Raw genomic sequence first — 19,956 nt, 5'->3', positions numbered from 1 at the left:
ATCGCCGGATCGGCTTTCACCGTGGACGAAGCGGAGTCCAGCCCGGGGTCATCACATGTGGTTGCCGCAAGCCCGCCTCCGCTCACTCAAGCCCGCCGTGTGTGACGCCTTTTTTTTCTTCTTCTTCTTTTTGGTCAAGCTCTCAGTTTATGTTTATGTTCAGTCTCTGAATTCAGTAACCCACTGGATTATGTAAAGATATTCCTTCGTAATACAGTATGTTTGCTTTTCAGCTTTGTAGACTTGACCTCTATCAGATCTCACTCTTGTGTAAATGGTTATGTTTCCCTTAGGAAGGCCAATCTGAGAAAAACAGCACAAGTAACCAAGTTTTTCTGGTCCATTCACTGCCAGTCTGACTATCTTTAGCATTCAAACTTGCTTGCTTAAACTAAAATGATATCTTGCTTTGCGTGTTTCTCCTTCAGAAGGAGCAATAAAAGGATGTCTATTCTCAGACCCTACAGGCATGAGTGACCTTGCCTTCCCTTTTTTTTTTCCTCAGGCCATGAACTCTGTTCAGATCAAGACATTACATATATTCAAGGTCGTGTCTTGGCAAACAGGGACTGATGAACATGGTCTGCACATGCTGAAAGACCACAGTGTCTTAGTGAGTGCAAATGATTCACTCAGCCGTGATGTATAAAGTGCAGGAAAAACTGCAATCAGATGTAATCACACACTGCTAAATCAGACAAGCGGTATGCTTAAATATTCAAAACCTCACGATTAAGTAAATCATCAAGCCTTTGTCCAGTGCAAATTTGTTAAAATTAATTTTAAGATTTCCTTTCATTTTTTTCTCTTTTTTATTTTATTTCATTCTATTTGCTTTTTATCTTTGTAATACTTGCTCTCCTGTCTCACAGGAAATAAAAGCCACACTCTTCTCTTGCTTTGTTGTCCCACATCAAATTAGACTGATGAAAGAGGACGCAGTCAAAAATCTCTTTGACACTTCATTACTCATTCCATTCAGTCCCATGTAACGCATGCTGGGAACTAAAAATCCCCTGCTCAGTTTCTGTTTATGCCCGTAGAAATTATTCATGTAGACCCAATACAAATGGATTTAGTAAACTTCTGTTTCACATATTTAAGTAGATTGCACACAATGAAATTAAGCTAAATATTTTTGATTGAATACATAAGGAAACCAGCTAAATTGTTTCTTCTTAAATTATGCAACTTTTCCTTCTTTGTGGGTTGAAACATGCACACAGTCTTTAATTAGCTATATTTATTTATGATTTTTAGTTTTTGAAAAAGATTATGCTCACCAGGGCTGAATTTAGTTGATCAAAATACAGTAAAAGCAGTAATATTGTGAAATATTACTATTTAAAATAATTGTTTTCTTTTTTAATATATATTTTAAAAAACAATTTCTATAATGGCAATGCTGAATTTTCAGCAGTTATTACTCCAGTCTTCAGTGTCACATGATCATGATGATTTGGTGTCCAGGAAACATTTCATTATTATTTTAAATATTGATTATAAATGTTAAATGATCTCTAACAGTTGTGCTGCTTAATATTTTTTGTGGAAACTGTGATTTTTTTTTCCTCAGGATTCTTTGATGATTAGAAAGTTCAAAAGAACAGCATTTATTTGAAATAGAAATTATTGTAATAGGGTTGCAAAATTCCGGGAATTTTCAAGACTGAAAACTTTCCATGGGAATTAATGGGAATATATGGGAATTAACGGGAATAAACTGGAAATTTGCTAAATTGCAGGAACTGGGGACTTAAATGTAGTTGAGAAAAAATCTTGCAGCATAATCTTGGTTAAAACAACCTGATTTAATGCAATTTCAGTTTAATTTCTACCCTACACATTGCTCAATCGCATGCACACAGCACACTGCTTACTGCAGGGCCTTTGAGGCCACACCCCCTACATGCACTGTGCTTTCATTTCTTAAATCCTGCACACAAAATATCAAAATGTCCATCTTGGTAAGTATTCATGTAAATTACATGAATATTACAAACAAAATTTGTTTAAAACTTCCTTGTGCTGTGTGTAATATACTGTGCAACTAAATTAGGCTATACCATTGTAAAAACAAATACACTGACTGAGCAAACCATAAACTGGAACAAACATTTAGGTGAGATAATAATAAAACAGATTGTAAAAACAAATACACTGACTGAACAAACCATAGACTGGAACAAACATTTAGGTGAGGAGATAATAAAACCGAAGTCTAAAAATGACCCTCCCCCACACACAATCCCCTCTAGTCACCTAAGAGGGGGATTCCCCTGCATTTTATCTGAAGCCACACTTGCTGCATTTGAGCCCAAAGATTACATCTAAGTTTTGATATTCTAAATATATTTGATCTATGAGATTCAAGTTAGTCTAGTAAATAACAAAAAGCGTTTTTACAGTAGCTAGCTAGCCAGTAAATCAAGATATGAAAAATCTAAGTGAGTTAGCACTATTTCATTGAGAATGTATGAGGTATAAACTAGCTCAAGCTGTGATGCTCTTTCTGCTAGCCAGTTTTCTGTTATCATACAGAAGTACAGTACTGGTCAAAAGTTTGGAAACATTACTATTTTAATGTTTTAAACATCGCATACCTTTTGCTCATCAAGCCTTATTTTATTTGATCAAAAATACAGAACAAAACGGTAATATTGCGCAGTATTACAATTTAAAATAATGGTTTTCTGTTTTAATATACTTTAAAATATAATGTTTTTTTTGTGATGCAAAGCTGAATTTTGAACATCATTACTCCAGTCCCCAGTGTCACATGATTCTTCAGAAATCATTCTAATATGCTTATTTATAATCAATTTTGGAAACAGTTGTGCTGTTTAATATATATATATATTTTTTATTACCTGTGATTCTTTGTTCAGGATTCTTTGATGAATAAAGAATTAAAAAAGAACAGCGTTTATTTAAAATAGAAATTAACAATACACTACCATTCAAAAGTTTGGGGTCAGTATCTTTTCTCCTTTTTTTAAATGAATACTTTTATTCAACAAGGATGTGTTTAATGAATAAAAAGTAATAGTAAAGACTTATATTGTTAGAAAAGATTTTTATTTTGAATAAACACTGTTCACAATTTTTCATTCATCAATAAATCCTGAAAAAAGCATCACAGATTCCCCCCAAAAATCCAAAAATGTCATTTTTAACATTTGTATTAGTTTGCATGCATGTGAGCCTATGATCAAACAAAATGTTTATATTTATGTTTGTATATGATAGTTTTATACATTTCAAAGTTTTATAAGTTCCAAAATTCCCCAGACGAAGTTCCCATGGAAAGTTTCCGGAAATTTCCGCCCCTTGGCAACCCTAATTTGTAATAATATAAATGTCTTTAACTGTCACTTTTGATCAATTTAATATATCCTTTCTGAATACAAGTTTTAATTTCTTTCATTTAAAAATCTTACTGACCACAAACCTTTGAACGATAGTGTAAATGCAAACTGTATTACCCATGGTTTTACACTCTTTTGGCATATTTTCCCCTCTCTTTATTCTCTTGATAGCTCAAACTTTAGTTCTTAGGCTTAGGTCTCACTGTACTTTACAAAAACACAAGTTATGCGGCTATAAAAATAAACATACTGAAGTTCATTTTGTACAAATAGGGCTTTGGTTTCACTGTGCAAGATTTTTTTTTCTTCAAAAATCTGCTTCACATCTGCTCACAAAACTGGATGATGACTTTTGCGCCTCATTAAAATGGAGAGATGATCTGTCAAAGTAAATTGTTCTTTGAGGCTTTGCTGCTTGTGTTAGAGCTGTTATCGTGAACAGTAGTGTCATCGCCAGAGTTATTGAGACAGATTTATAGAAGAGGGGCGATAAATGGCGCATTGCAGGAAGAGAAGTGAGAAGGGCAGGTGCCGCTGGGAATGGCATCTCATATCCCAATAAACGTGCGAGCACTCACACTAAGGCCATTCAGTGATCATTCATTGCATGATTGGATGATCTTCACACACCGTTGACGCACAAGTCAGCATCACAGTAAGCAGTGAATTTTGTTCACTGTCAGTAACAATTGGTTGTGTGGGGTCTATGAGGGAATGACTCATCTTTGAGCAAGTACTGTTAGGAAGAAACTTCCAGTTTTCCCACTTTTTCTTCATTATTTTTTCTCACCTTGAAATGGAATCTCATATGGAGTCTAACACAATTAAAACAGTGCTGCACACATGTGTAACTTATAGAACCAGACAGTGCTGCTGCATGTACAGCGCCCAAAGTTTTGCTTGGATTTGACAGTATTATGTCTTACAATATGGCACTGAACAGATGTTTTCAGATGTTTTCCTCACAAAACCGAGAGAAACAAGTTAGCAATACATTTTACAGTTAATATATACAGTAGCCTAGTATTTTGTTGGGACCCACAGAATTTGTTTGCATTATGCAGTTAAATTTATTTTACCCATACCTACTGTAATGCATTTGGCATTGTCTTTCTCATTTTTTAATTATGCTTTTTATTTCAGTACAGTCTATTTTGAACCATATTACAGTAATAATGCCTTTCATTTTATTTAAATAGTTTCATTTTAATTTTTAATTAGATTATTTATTTTGATCATTTATTTGATTTATTAATTGATAATTATTCCAAATTTGCAGTAATGAAAAGTACAAATTGTGCATTAATGAGAACTGGTGTGGTAAAATTGTTGAAAATTATGTCACAGTGAAAAACACCTAACAGACTTTCATTTCTTTATGCAATTTCTTTTAAATTTCACTGCTTTATGTTGCTGCTTCATTTTTACCTAACAAGTCTTAGGTAAAAGGAATCCATTTCATCTGAAGCATCTTGTACTCTATTTACTGGGATGATCCTCTGGGGCTTTAATGCCTTGCTCAAAGGCACAATGGTAATAAAGCAGTAGTGTGATTGCGAGTGGGACTGAGCCTGCGAATATTCTATTAGCTTAGATCTTTAACCATTAATCGCTACTTGCCTCCTATCATGTTTGAATAAATATGCATGAGAATCAATTCAAATTTAAAACTTAATTTTAATGTTGCCATCTGATTTTAAGAGACCTGCAGTCCTCAGATTGATGCATTTTAGGCCACAGATAGGGATTTTCAGAGACTTCAATGAATTATTAATAGAGGCTGCAGCTTATTGTGGTGCTGTCTAGGTCTTTCCTCAAGCAAACTGAATTTAGCACATATCTTGAGGGAAGAGTGCTATTTTTGGCTTGAGAAAAATATGTTAGTATGTGAATCTCTTGCAGCTTACTGAAATCAGATAATGGCTTAGTCAGTCCTTTCAAGGGTTTATTATCTGGATATTGGAAAACTTTTGGATAGGAATCAGAATTTGGAGTGTTCCATTGAAGGTTTTATTGATCTTCACCCCAGATGCAGATGTGACTGAAAACATGAGGACCTTGAGAGCTTGTCCATTTATATAGCGTTTAATTTTCATCATAGCTTCGGCAAAGCCGCACCTGACAGCTCATGACAGCTACAGCTTTAATTAAACTGATCTACATGCTAGTCGATATTTTAATTTCACAGAAAATGAGAATAACGTTCTTTAAAACCTGAGTGATTAAAAATAAAGCTACCAATAACAAACAATTCATTAAAGTACTCATGTGAACTCTTTCTACGGGTATTAGAAATTGGTTTTCGTTAAGGTAAAACCCTGAAAGATTAAGAATGCAAGCAGATCTCATGAGCCCATGAGTCACTTTTTCAAATACAAATACAACTAGATAATGCACACAAAAAATGACCCTCTATATTGTATTTTTAAAACGACTCGACATTTTTTTTAATCAATACTTTTCAGTTATCAATTAAATACACATTTGTTTCTAATAAAGGTTTCTCGCACCTCATCATCAGCCATTTTTTTTTTTTTTTTTGCGTGTGTGATCATTATGGCATGAAAAATTACCATATAGCATGGTCATGATAGGCTGCAGAATGACATCTTTGAGCTCAGAGATAGTTTATCGTTCTTGAAAAACATATTCACATTTCAGGCCATTTTATGTAATCTACTAGCAATAATTGGTTAATCTGTAATGTTACCGGTGCAATTATAAGCTTATGCTGAAGGCTAAACGCATAAATATGTGTGCATATTCATTCAATAAGCATAATAAATATTATTATTATAATAATAATTATAAAAATGCTGTATGTAAAGCCTCCCACTGGCTCACATTAAAGTAGCTGTACTTTAAATATAAATTACTGCAATGTCACAGCTGGTGATGTTTAACATATTCTATATGCTTTAACAAATTATCTACAGTAATTAGCCAGAGATATATTGCCATAAGTAGCACATAAAGTCTTTATAACATAAGAATGTTATCATGTTGCTGGATGAGGCTGTGTCCTGTATTAAGTGTACTTTTCATCACTTTCATTAAGTGCACTTTAAGAAACGGCCTGTGTGGGCAGACGATCTTACGTGTTGGAGTGGTCGGTTTCGTTGTGCTCAGCTCTAAAAGTCAATTAAACACTGTCTAATCATTCTGAGGAACACATGCAATCTGTGTTTGTCTAACAATGGGTCATGGCAGGCACAAAAGCTGTGACATGTGAGCATTGCGCATGTACTGATGTGTGCTCTCATTCTCACAGAGACAATAGTGTGAAGGACTCTTGTGCAGAGATAAGGCTGGGATCACTGTAGTGATGTGATTAGGCTGCAGAGCCACCAGTCAGAGCTGTGAGCAGAGAGAACATATCTCACACACTGCAACACAAGTCACACTGATTTATGCGCACACCTAAAAACAGCACCATTGCACTGCATCCATTTTGACCTTTTTTGTGTCAAATAATGTTTGAAATTTATGCATCTCCCCTGGCAGTCACTTCTAAGTGTCAAAATTTTAAAACTGCTTAAAAATAGCAGACCTGTTTATACTGAATAAGTTGCTCATTCATGAAGACAATGCCCAGATGGGTAGAGCTGTAGACAGAGTGGCAACTTTAAAGGAGCTGAAATACAAGATAGTTTAATGTATTTTTTGGTGATTGTATAATCATTAAATAGATATTTCCATTTGTGTTATTTCACAATATTCATTTCGTTTTGATAACCTAAAATGAATTGTGAGCCATCCCCACAACATCTGAAGACTGAACCCTTTTAAATGTCACTCTTTTTTAACAAATTATATTTTTTTCTCAGAAAGAGTAACAGCGTATGAATGTATATGAACAATATGGATAAGTAAATAACATTTAACAAATAACAACTATCTCTTTAAGGCTGGATTGTCCATCCACATTCATTTTTAATCACAAGCACACACCACAAAGATTGCATATCATCATCAAAACAATACACTGAATTCCGCGAAGAACATCTACAGTGATTCCACAGATAAACAGTGTGAAAGCCTGAACACTCACAACAGCATTTCATTTAAATGAATGATTCATGTGCTAAGGCCATTGTAAAACATTAAGTGACATTCCTAATCAGGATGCAGAGAGGAAATGTTAGATAAGCAACGTGTCAGAGAAGCTTTTAGCTGGGGTTGTCCCTCTGAACTCTGAGATAATTAATTAGAGGTCCTCATTAACTGATTCCAAACACGTAAGCTATATGAGGCACTGTATATTTATAACCCTGTTCCAGACAGGCAAACATCTCATGTTCAAGGTATTGCCTGAAGCATTGTGCTGTCATTTGGTCCTTTACATTCATATTTACCTGTAGTTCCGTCTTTCCAGAAGATATCCAAGCTTGAAACCACAATGTGATACTGTTGCTGTTCCATGTTCAAGTGGATTCAAACCCAATTCAAGCAAATGGATACTTGCTCATACTATAAATACCAAGACACCACCAGCAGCATATACATGTAGATGTCTAGACACCGAGTGAAAGTCCTGTATTTCATGTTTACAGGGCTAAATCCACACCCCAAATAGTATATCTACCTCATTGAGGTGTCTTGACCCTCTATGCTTGTTGTCCACTGGGCTGGTCACCGCTTCCAAGGTCCGACTCGGCTTCTCTGCTTGCGCCCCCTCTCCTTGCAGAGAATCGGTCCAGTGATTTGCGAGAAGAGTTTTGATTCCTTCTGGAGAAGCAGCTGGCTATGTCCGCTCGGAATGAGGGTGTGAAGAAACCATAGATGACCGGATCGCAGCATGTGTTGAGGTTGCCGAAGACGAAGAGAGCGTGATGGATGTATTCTGGCATCAACTGCAGCATACGAGGCTGGAACCAGTACCAGATGCCGAGCAGGTAGTACGGTGTCCAGCACACCACAAATGATGCCACAATGATGATCGTCATCTTCAGGGTCTTCATGCGTGCTTTGGGAATCATGTTGGTTCCACTGCGTCTCAGACAAGGTTCCCCACCTATAAAACCCAACACAAGTTAGAATAAGACTAGAGAATGGTGCTGTGTGTCATGCTTTATCATTTTAACCCAGAAACTGTTTTGGTTTCACTTTATTTTGATGGTCCCTTTAACACATTCTGTTGACTATAAGTAACGTTGCATCTACATGTCTACTAACTCTCATTAGAGTATTATTAGAGTATTCGTAGACTGGTAGGGTTAGGGTTAGAATAAGTTGACATGTACTTGCAAAGTTACTTATAGTCAGTAGAATGTCTGTTGGGAGACCATGACAATAAAGAGTTAGCAGATATTATGTGTTGAGACTTTGTTTTATCAAAAAGAACACATTAAAAGCCCAAATTCAAGGCAGCCCTAGAACCTGTATCATCAACTGTTGAGAAGTAAATTCTTCATCAAATTCAGTACACTATGGAAATCTGGATGCGGCCACACTGTTTATCAATGACAGGTACCATGTCAGAAGAGATCAAAAGTCAATTACCCTTCCCTTTACCACGAGGCATCTGGCGGTTGATTTCCACGAGGATTCGCGTATAGCAGAAGCTCATTACCAGTAGAGGGAACACATACAGGGTGACAAAGTGGAACATGTTGTAGGCTGTTTCCTGCCAGCGCTGCTGGAAGCTTCCATGAGTTACACACTGTACAAAGTCAACTCCTTCAGCCTTAATTGCCCTGAAAATAAATAACTGAAACGATAAAAAGCAATTTATAAAGAAAAGTAATAAACAGAGTTTTTTCTATCATTTGACCTATTTCTCCTACAGAACACAAAGGAGAAATTGTTAGTTTCTCATGCAAAGCTATTGTATGGCATTAAGAACACTTTTTAAATATTCTTATGGTGTTTTTGTGTCCTTTTATAGAAACTTGAAAGCTCCAGTCTTCATTCATTGTAATTGCTTAGAAAAGAGCAACCAGCACAAAATTTCACCTTTTATGTTCAACTGAAGAAAGAAAGTCCTACAGGGTTAGAACGTTATTATAAAAATTATTTTTATTTTTTTAGACTAACCCTTTGATTAATTTGTAATCCACTGATTAGCTTTTTGTGACTGTTTTGCATACAAATATTCACACATCTTCTGCAAATAACTACACCACGTGAAATGTAAAGCCTCAAAGACTGCAAATAGTCTAAAGCCTCAAAGACTGCAAATAGTAACAGCAAGCCAAAAGGTTTTCATGTCATGAATACTTGCATTGTGATGAAAAAACGCTCCTCAGTGTGGCTGATGCTCTGTTATGGGTGTTTACTTTACAAATCTATTTTTGCGTCACTGCAGGATGTAAAATGAACCATGAGGTGGGGAAAAAGCACATTTTGCTATCTCTGTTGAACCTGAATCAAATATTGTAAATTCTTGTCATGTTATCACTTTGTGCTTTCAGATAAAAGAAAAAAAAGAAAAAATCCATTTGACATATACTTCTCTATATTCTGCTACACAATTGATCAGTTAGCACTCAGTCTGACAGAGGAAAACCTTCCTCCGGGGGAGGTGCGTGCACAGAATACAAGTGCAGGGAGATATAGATATATTGATATATATAAAATTCACCACCCACTCAGAATTGTATCTCTTTCCCATTATCCATGGCTGCCTAAGTGACCTTGTCTCAGACAGGCTTCTTTATCTCTCTTTTAATGATTTTAAAAGCCATGGTCACATCCACAGGCTGCTATAAATGACAAAACTGGAATTAAGCGTGTGGAGAGAAACAGTTCTATCAGAGGGAAAGATAGGCAAGTCACACTGACAAGATTCAGCCAGGCATTTCAGAGGTTACAGAAAATACCCCGGGACTAGTGTAGCTTGACAAATAGGATCTATAATCAATGCAGCAAGCGCTCACTGAAGAGTCACTGATCCAGGGTCAGTTATTGCACAACTTTAAGCCACAACTAATTACTTAAAAGAAATGCTGAAGCTTAGATGGCTATCAGGAAATGCGTGTTGTAGACTGAAAGTGGAATTTAATTAAATTTGAGACTAAACTCAGTTTTGCTGTGTGCCACTTTTCTTCCTCAGAGGTGAAATGTGTCATTGTTTGCACCACAAAATGAAATTGCACAACTGTTTTCAAACAGGTTTCCAGAACACTTTTCTATCTGCAATATTTTTGGGTAAAATATAAATGTAAAAAGAAAGTAAAATGAGTAAACAAAGTCGTGAAAAACTTTGTAGCTACGAGTGCAATCAAATTAGTGTGCTGATCTGTTTATAGTTGTCTCCTCATATTAAGCTTGGAATAGGATACAGTATTTTGAAGAAGACACGCATCACCTTCAAGAAGTGTTTCCAAACACCAACATTATCATCCATCTATAAACCCTCTGAGGCAGTTTTGTGCTGTTTCATAACAAGACAAGTCCCACAGATGACAACTCCAATTAAAATAACGTCTCTTTCATTTACCTGTGGAGAGGCGAGCAGGATGCTGAGGATCCAGGCAACCAGCAGCATCCTCCTGTTCCTACGGCCAGCGTCCAGTGCTTCCAGCGGGTGCAGGATTGCATGGTGCCTGTCCAGACTCACCACCACCAGGATAAATGCTGCCGAATGCATGGCAAAAAGCTTGAGGAAGCAGAGAATCTTGCACATGGCATCGCCGGCATACCACTGCACTGTGATATTCCATATAGCGTCGAGTGGCATCACCACAAAAGTCATAACCAGGTCAGCGGAGGCCAGGCTGGCAATGAGAGGCCGCAAGTGGGAGGCCAGGTGGCGTCCTCGTCCCCTGGTCACACTGATCAGCACTGAGAGGTTACTGATAGCTGCAAAGACAAAGAGCACCAGGGTGGCCACCACACGAAAGTGGGCGGCCACAGTGAATGTGGGTGTCTCCCAGCCAGAAGGAAAGTGAGGGGTGGCATTCAGCACAGAAGAATTTTCCCAAATGCTTGTGGGATTCACTGACAGAAGAGACATGTTTCCTGACATCCTGTGAAAGGGGAAAAAAGACTTGTTTTGTTACATCAGTGTTTCTCAACCCTGGTCCTGGGCGCCCCCCAGCACTGCACATTTTGTGTGTCTCCCTAATCAAACACACCTGATTCAACTCATTAGAAAAGGAACTCCAGGACCTGAAATGGGTGTCAGATAAGGGAGACATACAAAATGTGCAGTGTTAAGGGGCGCTCAGGACCAGGGTTGAGAAACACTGTGTTACATGATAAAAGCTTTTTCTGTTACACAAATGTATAATTGTTACAATGTTCTATGTGATTTCAGTATCACATGGTCTCAGGATACATTCTCTGAATGTTTCAAATTCAGAACAATTTAAATTAATTTGTTTCCAAAAACAAAGGACCACAAACAAATGTAAATTAAGTATACATTTCTGTAGGTGACATTTCAAGCACATTTGTTTGTCTATAAAACCTTTCAAGTTTTGTCAGTGAATCAATCACAGTTTGATTTGTCTTGACAAACCTTCCTTTTCTAGATTTTTAATTTTCACTAATTGCACTGATTTTTTTTCTTTCAATTTTGGTTTATTTTAATTCTACTTCCTTCAAATTCACATTGCAATTCTGCACATTTCTTTGCTACCTTGAAGTTTGAAGGTTTAGAGGCCAGACAGATAGATAGATGCACACTAATGAGTGAATTGAAAGAGAGCCAATTCTTCAATTTAGATTTTTGCTCAACTGTTCTTGGCATCTCTTCATGCACTTTACTGAATAATGCATTCTAAAATTCAGAAAGACATGAATATTCAGATCACATCACCTAGAAAGTCTGATTACCATTACATTACAGTCACCACAGAAACATTCGTCACCCTTACGAGTTTTCACCCAAACGTCCATCTCCTCTGCAGTGTAATATCCTCTGCATTTATAGCACCCATCTGCCAGCTCATCTTCTACAGATAAAAAAACTCTTGCCACAGGCATTTTTTTTTTCACTCTGGATCTCCTCTAGCAAATAGGGGACCAGGTTAAGTGGCAGGGAGATAGATTACGTTTTTAAAGGTCTATATATAAACCTCTGAGACAACGATCAGAGGTCTGCACTGAGATTATGCACAGCAGACTGAGATTCATGATAAAGTAATTCGCGCATACAGTAGTACAGATGTTCTAACTGCCTTGTTCATCATTCTTGCTGATATTTTATTGGGCCACTTGGTTAAAGATACTCTTTGTGAAATAAACTTTAATGAAAAAATAATCTAATTGTGATAAGTGATCTAATTGTGATAAGATAAGAGTTTAGATTCTTGTAACATTATACTGCCTGGAAGACAAAAGATGTTTTAATGGTTAAGGGTTCCCACTCCAGCTCTGGCTCAGATATAAATGCCCTATCATGCTGACAAATGGCTGTTGTCAGTATTTCCCTTCACTCCCAAAGTGATATGGTATTTTGTATAGCTGTAGTCAGGTAAACAGCATGGAGGTAATAGATAGAGAGAACCCTAGTGAACACGACGGCTGCACCAAGCCTCCCTTGTATCCGCACCCCCCACACCAAATTGCACAGCGCTCCAGTCGTACTACATCTCTGCCTTTTCACTGCAATTGTTCTTCATGCTTGACATGAAATATATTCTATAAAGAGTAGAAATGTCTTGACCTGGAGAAACCTACTTCATATTTTTCCATCTAGTGAAATCAATATGCATTTAAAAATCCATTTCATGAAAGATATTAGTTTTTGTTGTTTTTTGTTTGATTAATCAAATGAGCCTATGTATGTATCTGCTCTAAGAATTAGCATTTTATAGCTGTTATAATAGATGGTGTCCTTGGCTTCACTGTAATTCTGTTTATATGACAGATTGATTGAATGATTGCTGGATATCTGCCCACTGGAAACATGGCAGATTTGCACTGCTGCCTCTTAATATAGGTAAACATTATGCAAATATATGCAAAGAAGAGTGTCAGCCATCATAACTCTTTGTGATATAGCACAAGTGAGGTCATGAAGATGAAAATCTTACTAAAATGCTGTTAGAAATGCAGAATCACACAACTACCTGACTTTAAATTTCTTTCTTGTTTTCTTTTACATGGAATGGGTTGGTGTCCGTGGTGGATTCATCATACATTCATTCAATGCTGTTCAGAAAACCAAAATATTCCAAGATTTTTAGGGATCATTGTCATCATAATCTCCGAAACTTTGCCTGTGAATTTGCGTAATTAAATTCATATCCTTACTCACATTACTAATGACTTGAAGCGAGCTAATTAAGATAGGAGTGATGAGAATATTATGATTTCATGGCAAATTAATGTGTGAGTGGGATGACATTTACCAAAGTGGCCTGAAATAAGACTTTATAGCTTATGAATTTTTATTTTAACTCACAAAAAGAGACAGAAAATAAAAGGAAATGTTTTTTGAAATGCCACTTCTCCCACTGACCATATGTCTATAATAGTTTCACATGTCATGAAGCACATATTTAATAGCAGAAAAAAATGACATGCGCTTCATAAGCTTCACCTCTGCAGGGTTTAGCAGCTAATTACTTTATGCCAGATATTAGTGTGAAATAGGTAGATCTTAATTATATCAGTTACACTGTTTTCTTTGGTTCACCTAAAAAAGCTTTCATGAAAAAGCTGATACACATTCAGGATTCATCAAGGAAAGTTTTTTGGTTCATTTACATTAGTTTCTTAATGCAGAAATGATTCTGAAATCAATTCCAAACTTAGACCTTTGATTTAACTCTTCAGACCTATAGTAAGCTGTCTACCTACTTATATTGAAAGCATTTCTGAGCATCATATGATCCCATTTGATTATCATAAAACTGATGATATTGCACTCGATCCCCAGAAATAGTTTCTACAGTACAGTAGTTAATGGCTCTTATGCACAACTGGAACAGTAACAGAGACAGACTTACCTGTATGCTGCAATGTGTGATTTGTAGATTAACCCATGAATATTTCACTCATTTCCACTAATATGCGGACAGTTATTTACATCTAGACATGCTGCACTCGAGAAAATAAATGCATTCATTTAGCAGTCCGTTATCAGATCAGAATAAGTGCCGTGTTGATACGCTGGTATATCCACGAGGACTCTCGTCTCCTCCCCATCCCCGCATGAGCTTGACGGCACCATGGACTCCTGTAGGGAACAGTTTGCCGCAGTCAACGGTATTTCACTTATCAGGGTGATAACGATGATTTACCGGTGTAAAAGTTTAGTTGCTTAGCGGTTTAGCATAGTAGGGCACTTTTTAAGAAGCTACACGTTGTTTTAGTCGCACTTTTTACCAAAAAAAACGAAGGTTTAAAGAGACTCGCGGAGCTGTCCAGGTGCTGAAGAGTCTCCAGTGGAGGAAGCCAAGATCTTCACTGTTTGTGCAGCAGCCAGCGCTGCTTCACCCATAGACACACTCATCAACTGCACAACACCCTCCTCAACACAGCAGCACACGAGGAAACCTCGGCGTCCTCCTCATTTGAACGCAAAACAATTAAAAACGCTACAGTAAAATTCAGTTAGTTAACTGTGATTTAGCTTACCATATACTGTACAGTGCACTACACTACACGATCTAGCCTACGCAATACTTTTACGGTAAAATAACAGTAAAAATAATATGCGAACTATGCGAATGTTTAGATGTTATGGTAACACTTTATTTTAAGGTGTCCGTGTTACACGTTACATGTACTTACTATTATAGGCTAATAACAATTAATTTTGCATAATTACATGCAAGTATGGAACCCTAAGCCAAACCCAAATCCTATCCCTAACTATATAATAAGTACATGTAGCTAATATTACTCAGTACTTATATGCATAATTACACTGTAACAAGGACACCTTAAAATAAAGTGTAACCGATTTATTTAAAAAGTTGTTTTATTTTTATTTGTATTAATTGATATATTGGAGTGTTTTATTCAGTTTATGCTTATTGCCTTATTTTAGTCTTAATATTACCCAAGTCCTATCATATATATATATATATAGTCTTGTTATTATTATTGGGTACAATTCGATTTAAAATCCGAATACAGTAATGTTTTTACTCTGTTGTCATGTGCCTATTGAGAATGCATATATAGGCTATACAGAATAAGTACAAATATGCACAATAGACTTTATTCGGGGTAGCGCCATATTTATGTTTTGACAGGAATGAAAAGGAGGCTGTGAGGGATGGAAGTACTGTACAGTGCTTTCTATGGATTGTACTGTCAGTAGACCAAAACCACAAAAAAAAAAAAAAATTTTTTTTTGAAAGTTGTGAGACCTGTTACTAATGTTCAAGATAAACATAAATAATTGAAACAGATTGTGGTCTGCAAGTAGGCCTATTTGAATTGTTCCAATGTGTCAAGACATATTGACTCAAGACATATTGAATTGCTGTAGAGAATTAACTTTCAACAAGTCATCATGTGTCCTTCCATTGTGCCAATTGTATGGTTATCAGTATATTTTACAGTAACAAAAAAAGTTTGAATAGCTTAGGTTGATATGTTAATATTTAGGCTGTTTTTTTTCCCCAGCTTGATCAATGACATGTTATCAGTATATTTTACAGTAACAAAAAAAGTTTGAATAGCTTAGGTTGATATGTTAATATTTAGGCTGTTTTTTTTTCCCAGCTTGATCAATGACATAAAACAGTCACTAAAATGCCACACACCTGTAACATCATAACTGTATGTAGGCTACTTTAAAGAAGTGTATGGACTTTCATTCTAAGGATATACTGTATATCAAAACAGTAACCATTATTACTGTGAATACAATATTATTATAATATTAAGTAGTCTGTAAAATAAGGTTTACCCAATTATTCTTAAAGGGAGGAATAAAACCCCTTTTTCTGTACATGGCTTTCTAACAACAGGCAGTCTCTTGCAATTTACTTCTAACATCATTATTGGATTCTCTGTCTAAACTGGTTTAACTGCAACAGATGGTTAGATCTGATTTTTCATGTGTTAAATGTTATAAAGGAGCCTGTTTTCTTAAAACTCATTTGTATTCACCTCCTCTTGTATTACACATATGTTAATGGAGGCATTCAAATGCAACAGCCTTATAAATCTGCTTCTGTAGCATTTTAATCTGTAGCATCCTTTTGCATTTAAATTGCAAATAATGTGCTGATGAACATATTCCATTTGCAGTTTGATCTCTGCTGTCACATCTCTCCAAGATTAACTGGTTCAGAGATTAAATGTCGTGCAGGTTGAGGATTTCACGCCATTCTTTTTGCTCTGCTGATTAAATCAATTAAGAATTCTAATTAAATAATAAAAAGCCAGTTGTTGTACAGAGTGAATATAAACAGTCTTTAATTTGCTAATGATCCTGGTGAAGGACATGGTACAAAGTTCCCATGACGTTCATGTTATTCTTTGGTCCTGAACTTAATAGACTATACAAGGTTTCACAATTATAAGTACATTTCAGGCATTTAGCAGGCTGCTGTGCTCAACAGGTAGCAATAAAAGCAATTTAGTAAGTTATGACTTATGGATAACTTGTGTAATATTCACATATTTTGTCTATTGTCAGCCATGGACCAGAATGAAATGTATGGGAAAACCTGATTGGTCATAGGATCACTTACAAATAGAATCTGTTTAAATTAACTAGGTATTATGTGAATGCCTGATGCTGCAGAGACATGTGGAGTTTCAGCAAAAAATTAAAATAGCTAGCTATGCAAATACAAATACATTCTCAAAACATAAAATATATTTAAATATATATTAATATTTGTATTTTTTAATTAATTTTGCTCATGTGATTATACAACATATACGTTCATATAAAATAATTCCAACATTCAATCACGTTTTCACATAGAAATTCTTTTTGCAGAGCCAGTGTTTTTGACCAACAATCTCTTTTTAGGTTGTACTGCCCTCTGCTGGGAAGATTTCTTTATTTAACCAAAGTGTCTTTAACCAGTGACAACCAACAGATAGTCTCAGCATAAATAATTTTTTAAAGAATTCACTCTATGATTGTGTGTCTATCTACATTTTAAACTAATCAGAATACGTTATATCTAATAAAAACTGTAACTAATCTGTGTGTGTGTAAATTATATAAATTTAAAGATAAATCATAATAAATCTTAATCGTGACGATTATGTCGTCTAAAACACAATGACCGCTTTATATAATCTCTCTCTTCACCTTAGTATGCATTACTAGCTAACCACCTAAGTGTATGTGTGTGCGCACTGCAGTTTTAGTTGACAGATTGCATTATTATTTAATATGCACTTTGAGTGTTTACATAACATCTCCCGTCTGTGAGCTTAAGGACGGATTTGATGCTGTCTCTAATACTGATGTCGCATATCTGATATTGATGATACTTAAATTAATATCTTAATCCTCTCGTGTGCTGAATTTGATGCTGAATATGGATTTGGAAGTGTTCTCTATCCAAATGTTTTTTTTTTTTATAATCATCATTCAGACCTTGGAATGAATTGACAGCTCACACGCCAGAGGAAGCCCTCCTCAAGTTGTGTCTAATACTTAATGTTATTCAGACCTTACTGAGCTGTAACTCATTAACATGAAGCTTAATTACTCCCTGTCTGCTGTCTTCCTACCTCTTAATTTTGAACATTAATTAGCAATGAGAAATAATCTCAAACATTTGATCAAAGAACAATCATACATCAGTGATAATAAATCAAGCATGAAGTTACGACAAACAGAATTCTCTGTATATGTGAAAAGAAAATTCATGCTATATTAGAATAAGAACGCACAGTGTTCAAATAAAATAACATAACAAAAGACTTTTGATTCTATGAAGTATTTATTGTATACCCTAGACCAAATCAGTGCTTGAAAGTTGGAAAATGCTCTTGATGTGTGTGAATTACATAAAGACTGCTGTCTTATCTTTCAGAATTGTTGGATTTAGATGGAATTTAACATTATGACCACCAGGTGGGAGACTATAGTTCCCTAAAAAGGGTATTAAACATAGATGCCACAAGCACAAGCACAACTATTCTGTAACCAACACAGAGCCCACAAAATGTGCACTGATTCATGTTCAAAGTTAAGCTTAATTGATAGCATTTGTGGCATAATATCACAAAAATTATTTAGACTTAAAAAAAAGTTAAATATTGCTATTAAGCACTTACAATAGGGACAACTTCTGGAGGACTTAAAAGCAGAAAGGTGAAGCAAAAATATTTACATTAATTCATCTGTTAAAATGTGTGTATTATTCGAATTGTGAAGTTGTAAATCACTTTTAGTCAATGAAGTTGGTAAGTTTGATATAACTTTACACAGAAAAGATTTGATCACATTAAAATCATGTTAACAAATATTTTTCACATCTTGTGTCTCTACTACTAAAACAGTAAGTCATTTAACATTGACGAATTGGCCTCAAAACTGATATGGTACCAAATGCTATCAATTAAGCTCAACATTTATTGAATATTCCTTTTAAAGCTTAAGAAACTGATGGCATCATGGAAGTACTGTAGTTGTTGTTTTTGTTTTCTCCATGATTTTTAAGTCAGTTTTTAATCAGGAGTTAAACCGCTTAGTCTGCTTAGTTTTAGTCTTTAAAGCAGCCCCCCTGCTGACTTGTCCATTTAGATTGTGGGTAAAATACTGAAGCAGACATAAACCTGTTACCATCGCGTAATGCGTTTCTTCACATTTCTGATGTGGGATTACAGGAAACATCACAAGTAACAGTGGTGCAGAAACTACAAGACTGAATTTACTGATGTGAATAAGTAAGGCAGTTCACACCATTTTAATATAAATATCATGTATAGAAAGTTTATATAGTTTGTTGGTTCACACATTTCAGAATTTTTGGTGTTTTGCGTACCACACAATTAAATAAGCACACATATCTGACAGGATACTCAAAGGAAAAACAGTGTTAAGGTGACAGGTTTAAATGTGAACCTGGTTCGGAAGTTACAGTACCTAACGTGTGACTTTGCACTCACACTTGCCACATGACACCATGTGACTGCAAGACCCTATACAAACAGAAATACACACAGAGAGAGACTGGAATATGGTTTTAGTCACTGAACCTAAAAAAAACTGGGTTGGTGATATTTCATATAGTGAGTTTTAGTGTTCATTGGACTATGCAAATGGCCAACCCGTGGAGGGAATGCTGGATTAGCTCAGAGAATCACTGCATGCAATATTTAGCACTAATCTGTACTCTTAAATCCAACAGGCCCTCCTCATTGAAATGAGTTACACATTAAATCTGTTCTGAGAAACACAGTGGAAGGTAAGTCATCACAGTTAATCCGTCACCTGACTCCAAATAACTGCCAAAATAATGCTGTTGAGTGATGAAACATTCATCACACACCCGGTTTTCGCCACTTAGACTTTACAAAAGTCACTCTGTACTTTGTTTCAGATCTGTTTGAATCTAAATAACAATCTAGCATCATTATATTGGTAGTTTTTGTCTGTACATGAGGTATTCAGATGAAAGATAAGGAATTTCCTTTGATTCTTGGTTATTTTGAACATATGACTCATAGAAGTCCTGAAATCTAGTTTTTGTTGTTTTTTTTT

At 35.7% G+C, this 19,956-nt stretch overlaps 1 protein-coding gene across 1 annotated transcript; it reads right to left on the bottom strand.

Moving 5' to 3' along the window:
• Positions 1 to 7,289: 7,289 nt before the first annotated feature.
• Positions 7,290 to 14,320, bottom strand: LOC107665657 (gonadotropin-releasing hormone II receptor-like). Its single transcript, XM_016456633.1, has 4 exons — positions 14,270 to 14,320; positions 10,810 to 11,338; positions 8,871 to 9,078; positions 7,290 to 8,382 (listed from the first exon to the last, which is right to left on the bottom strand). Exons 2-4 carry the CDS (start codon positions 11,335 to 11,337, stop codon positions 7,976 to 7,978), a joined length of 1,143 nt encoding a protein of 380 aa, XP_016312119.1. The 5' UTR covers position 11,338; positions 14,270 to 14,320; the 3' UTR covers positions 7,290 to 7,975.
• Positions 14,321 to 19,956: the final 5,636 nt, after the last annotated feature.

Source organism: Sinocyclocheilus anshuiensis, unplaced genomic scaffold, assembly GCF_001515605.1.
Source record: "Sinocyclocheilus anshuiensis isolate Anshui unplaced genomic scaffold, SAMN03320099.WGS_v1.1 scaffold932, whole genome shotgun sequence".
In the NCBI taxonomy this organism is placed as follows: domain Eukaryota; kingdom Metazoa; phylum Chordata; class Actinopteri; order Cypriniformes; family Cyprinidae; genus Sinocyclocheilus; species Sinocyclocheilus anshuiensis.
This window is presented reverse-complemented; position numbering and strand designations above follow the sequence as displayed.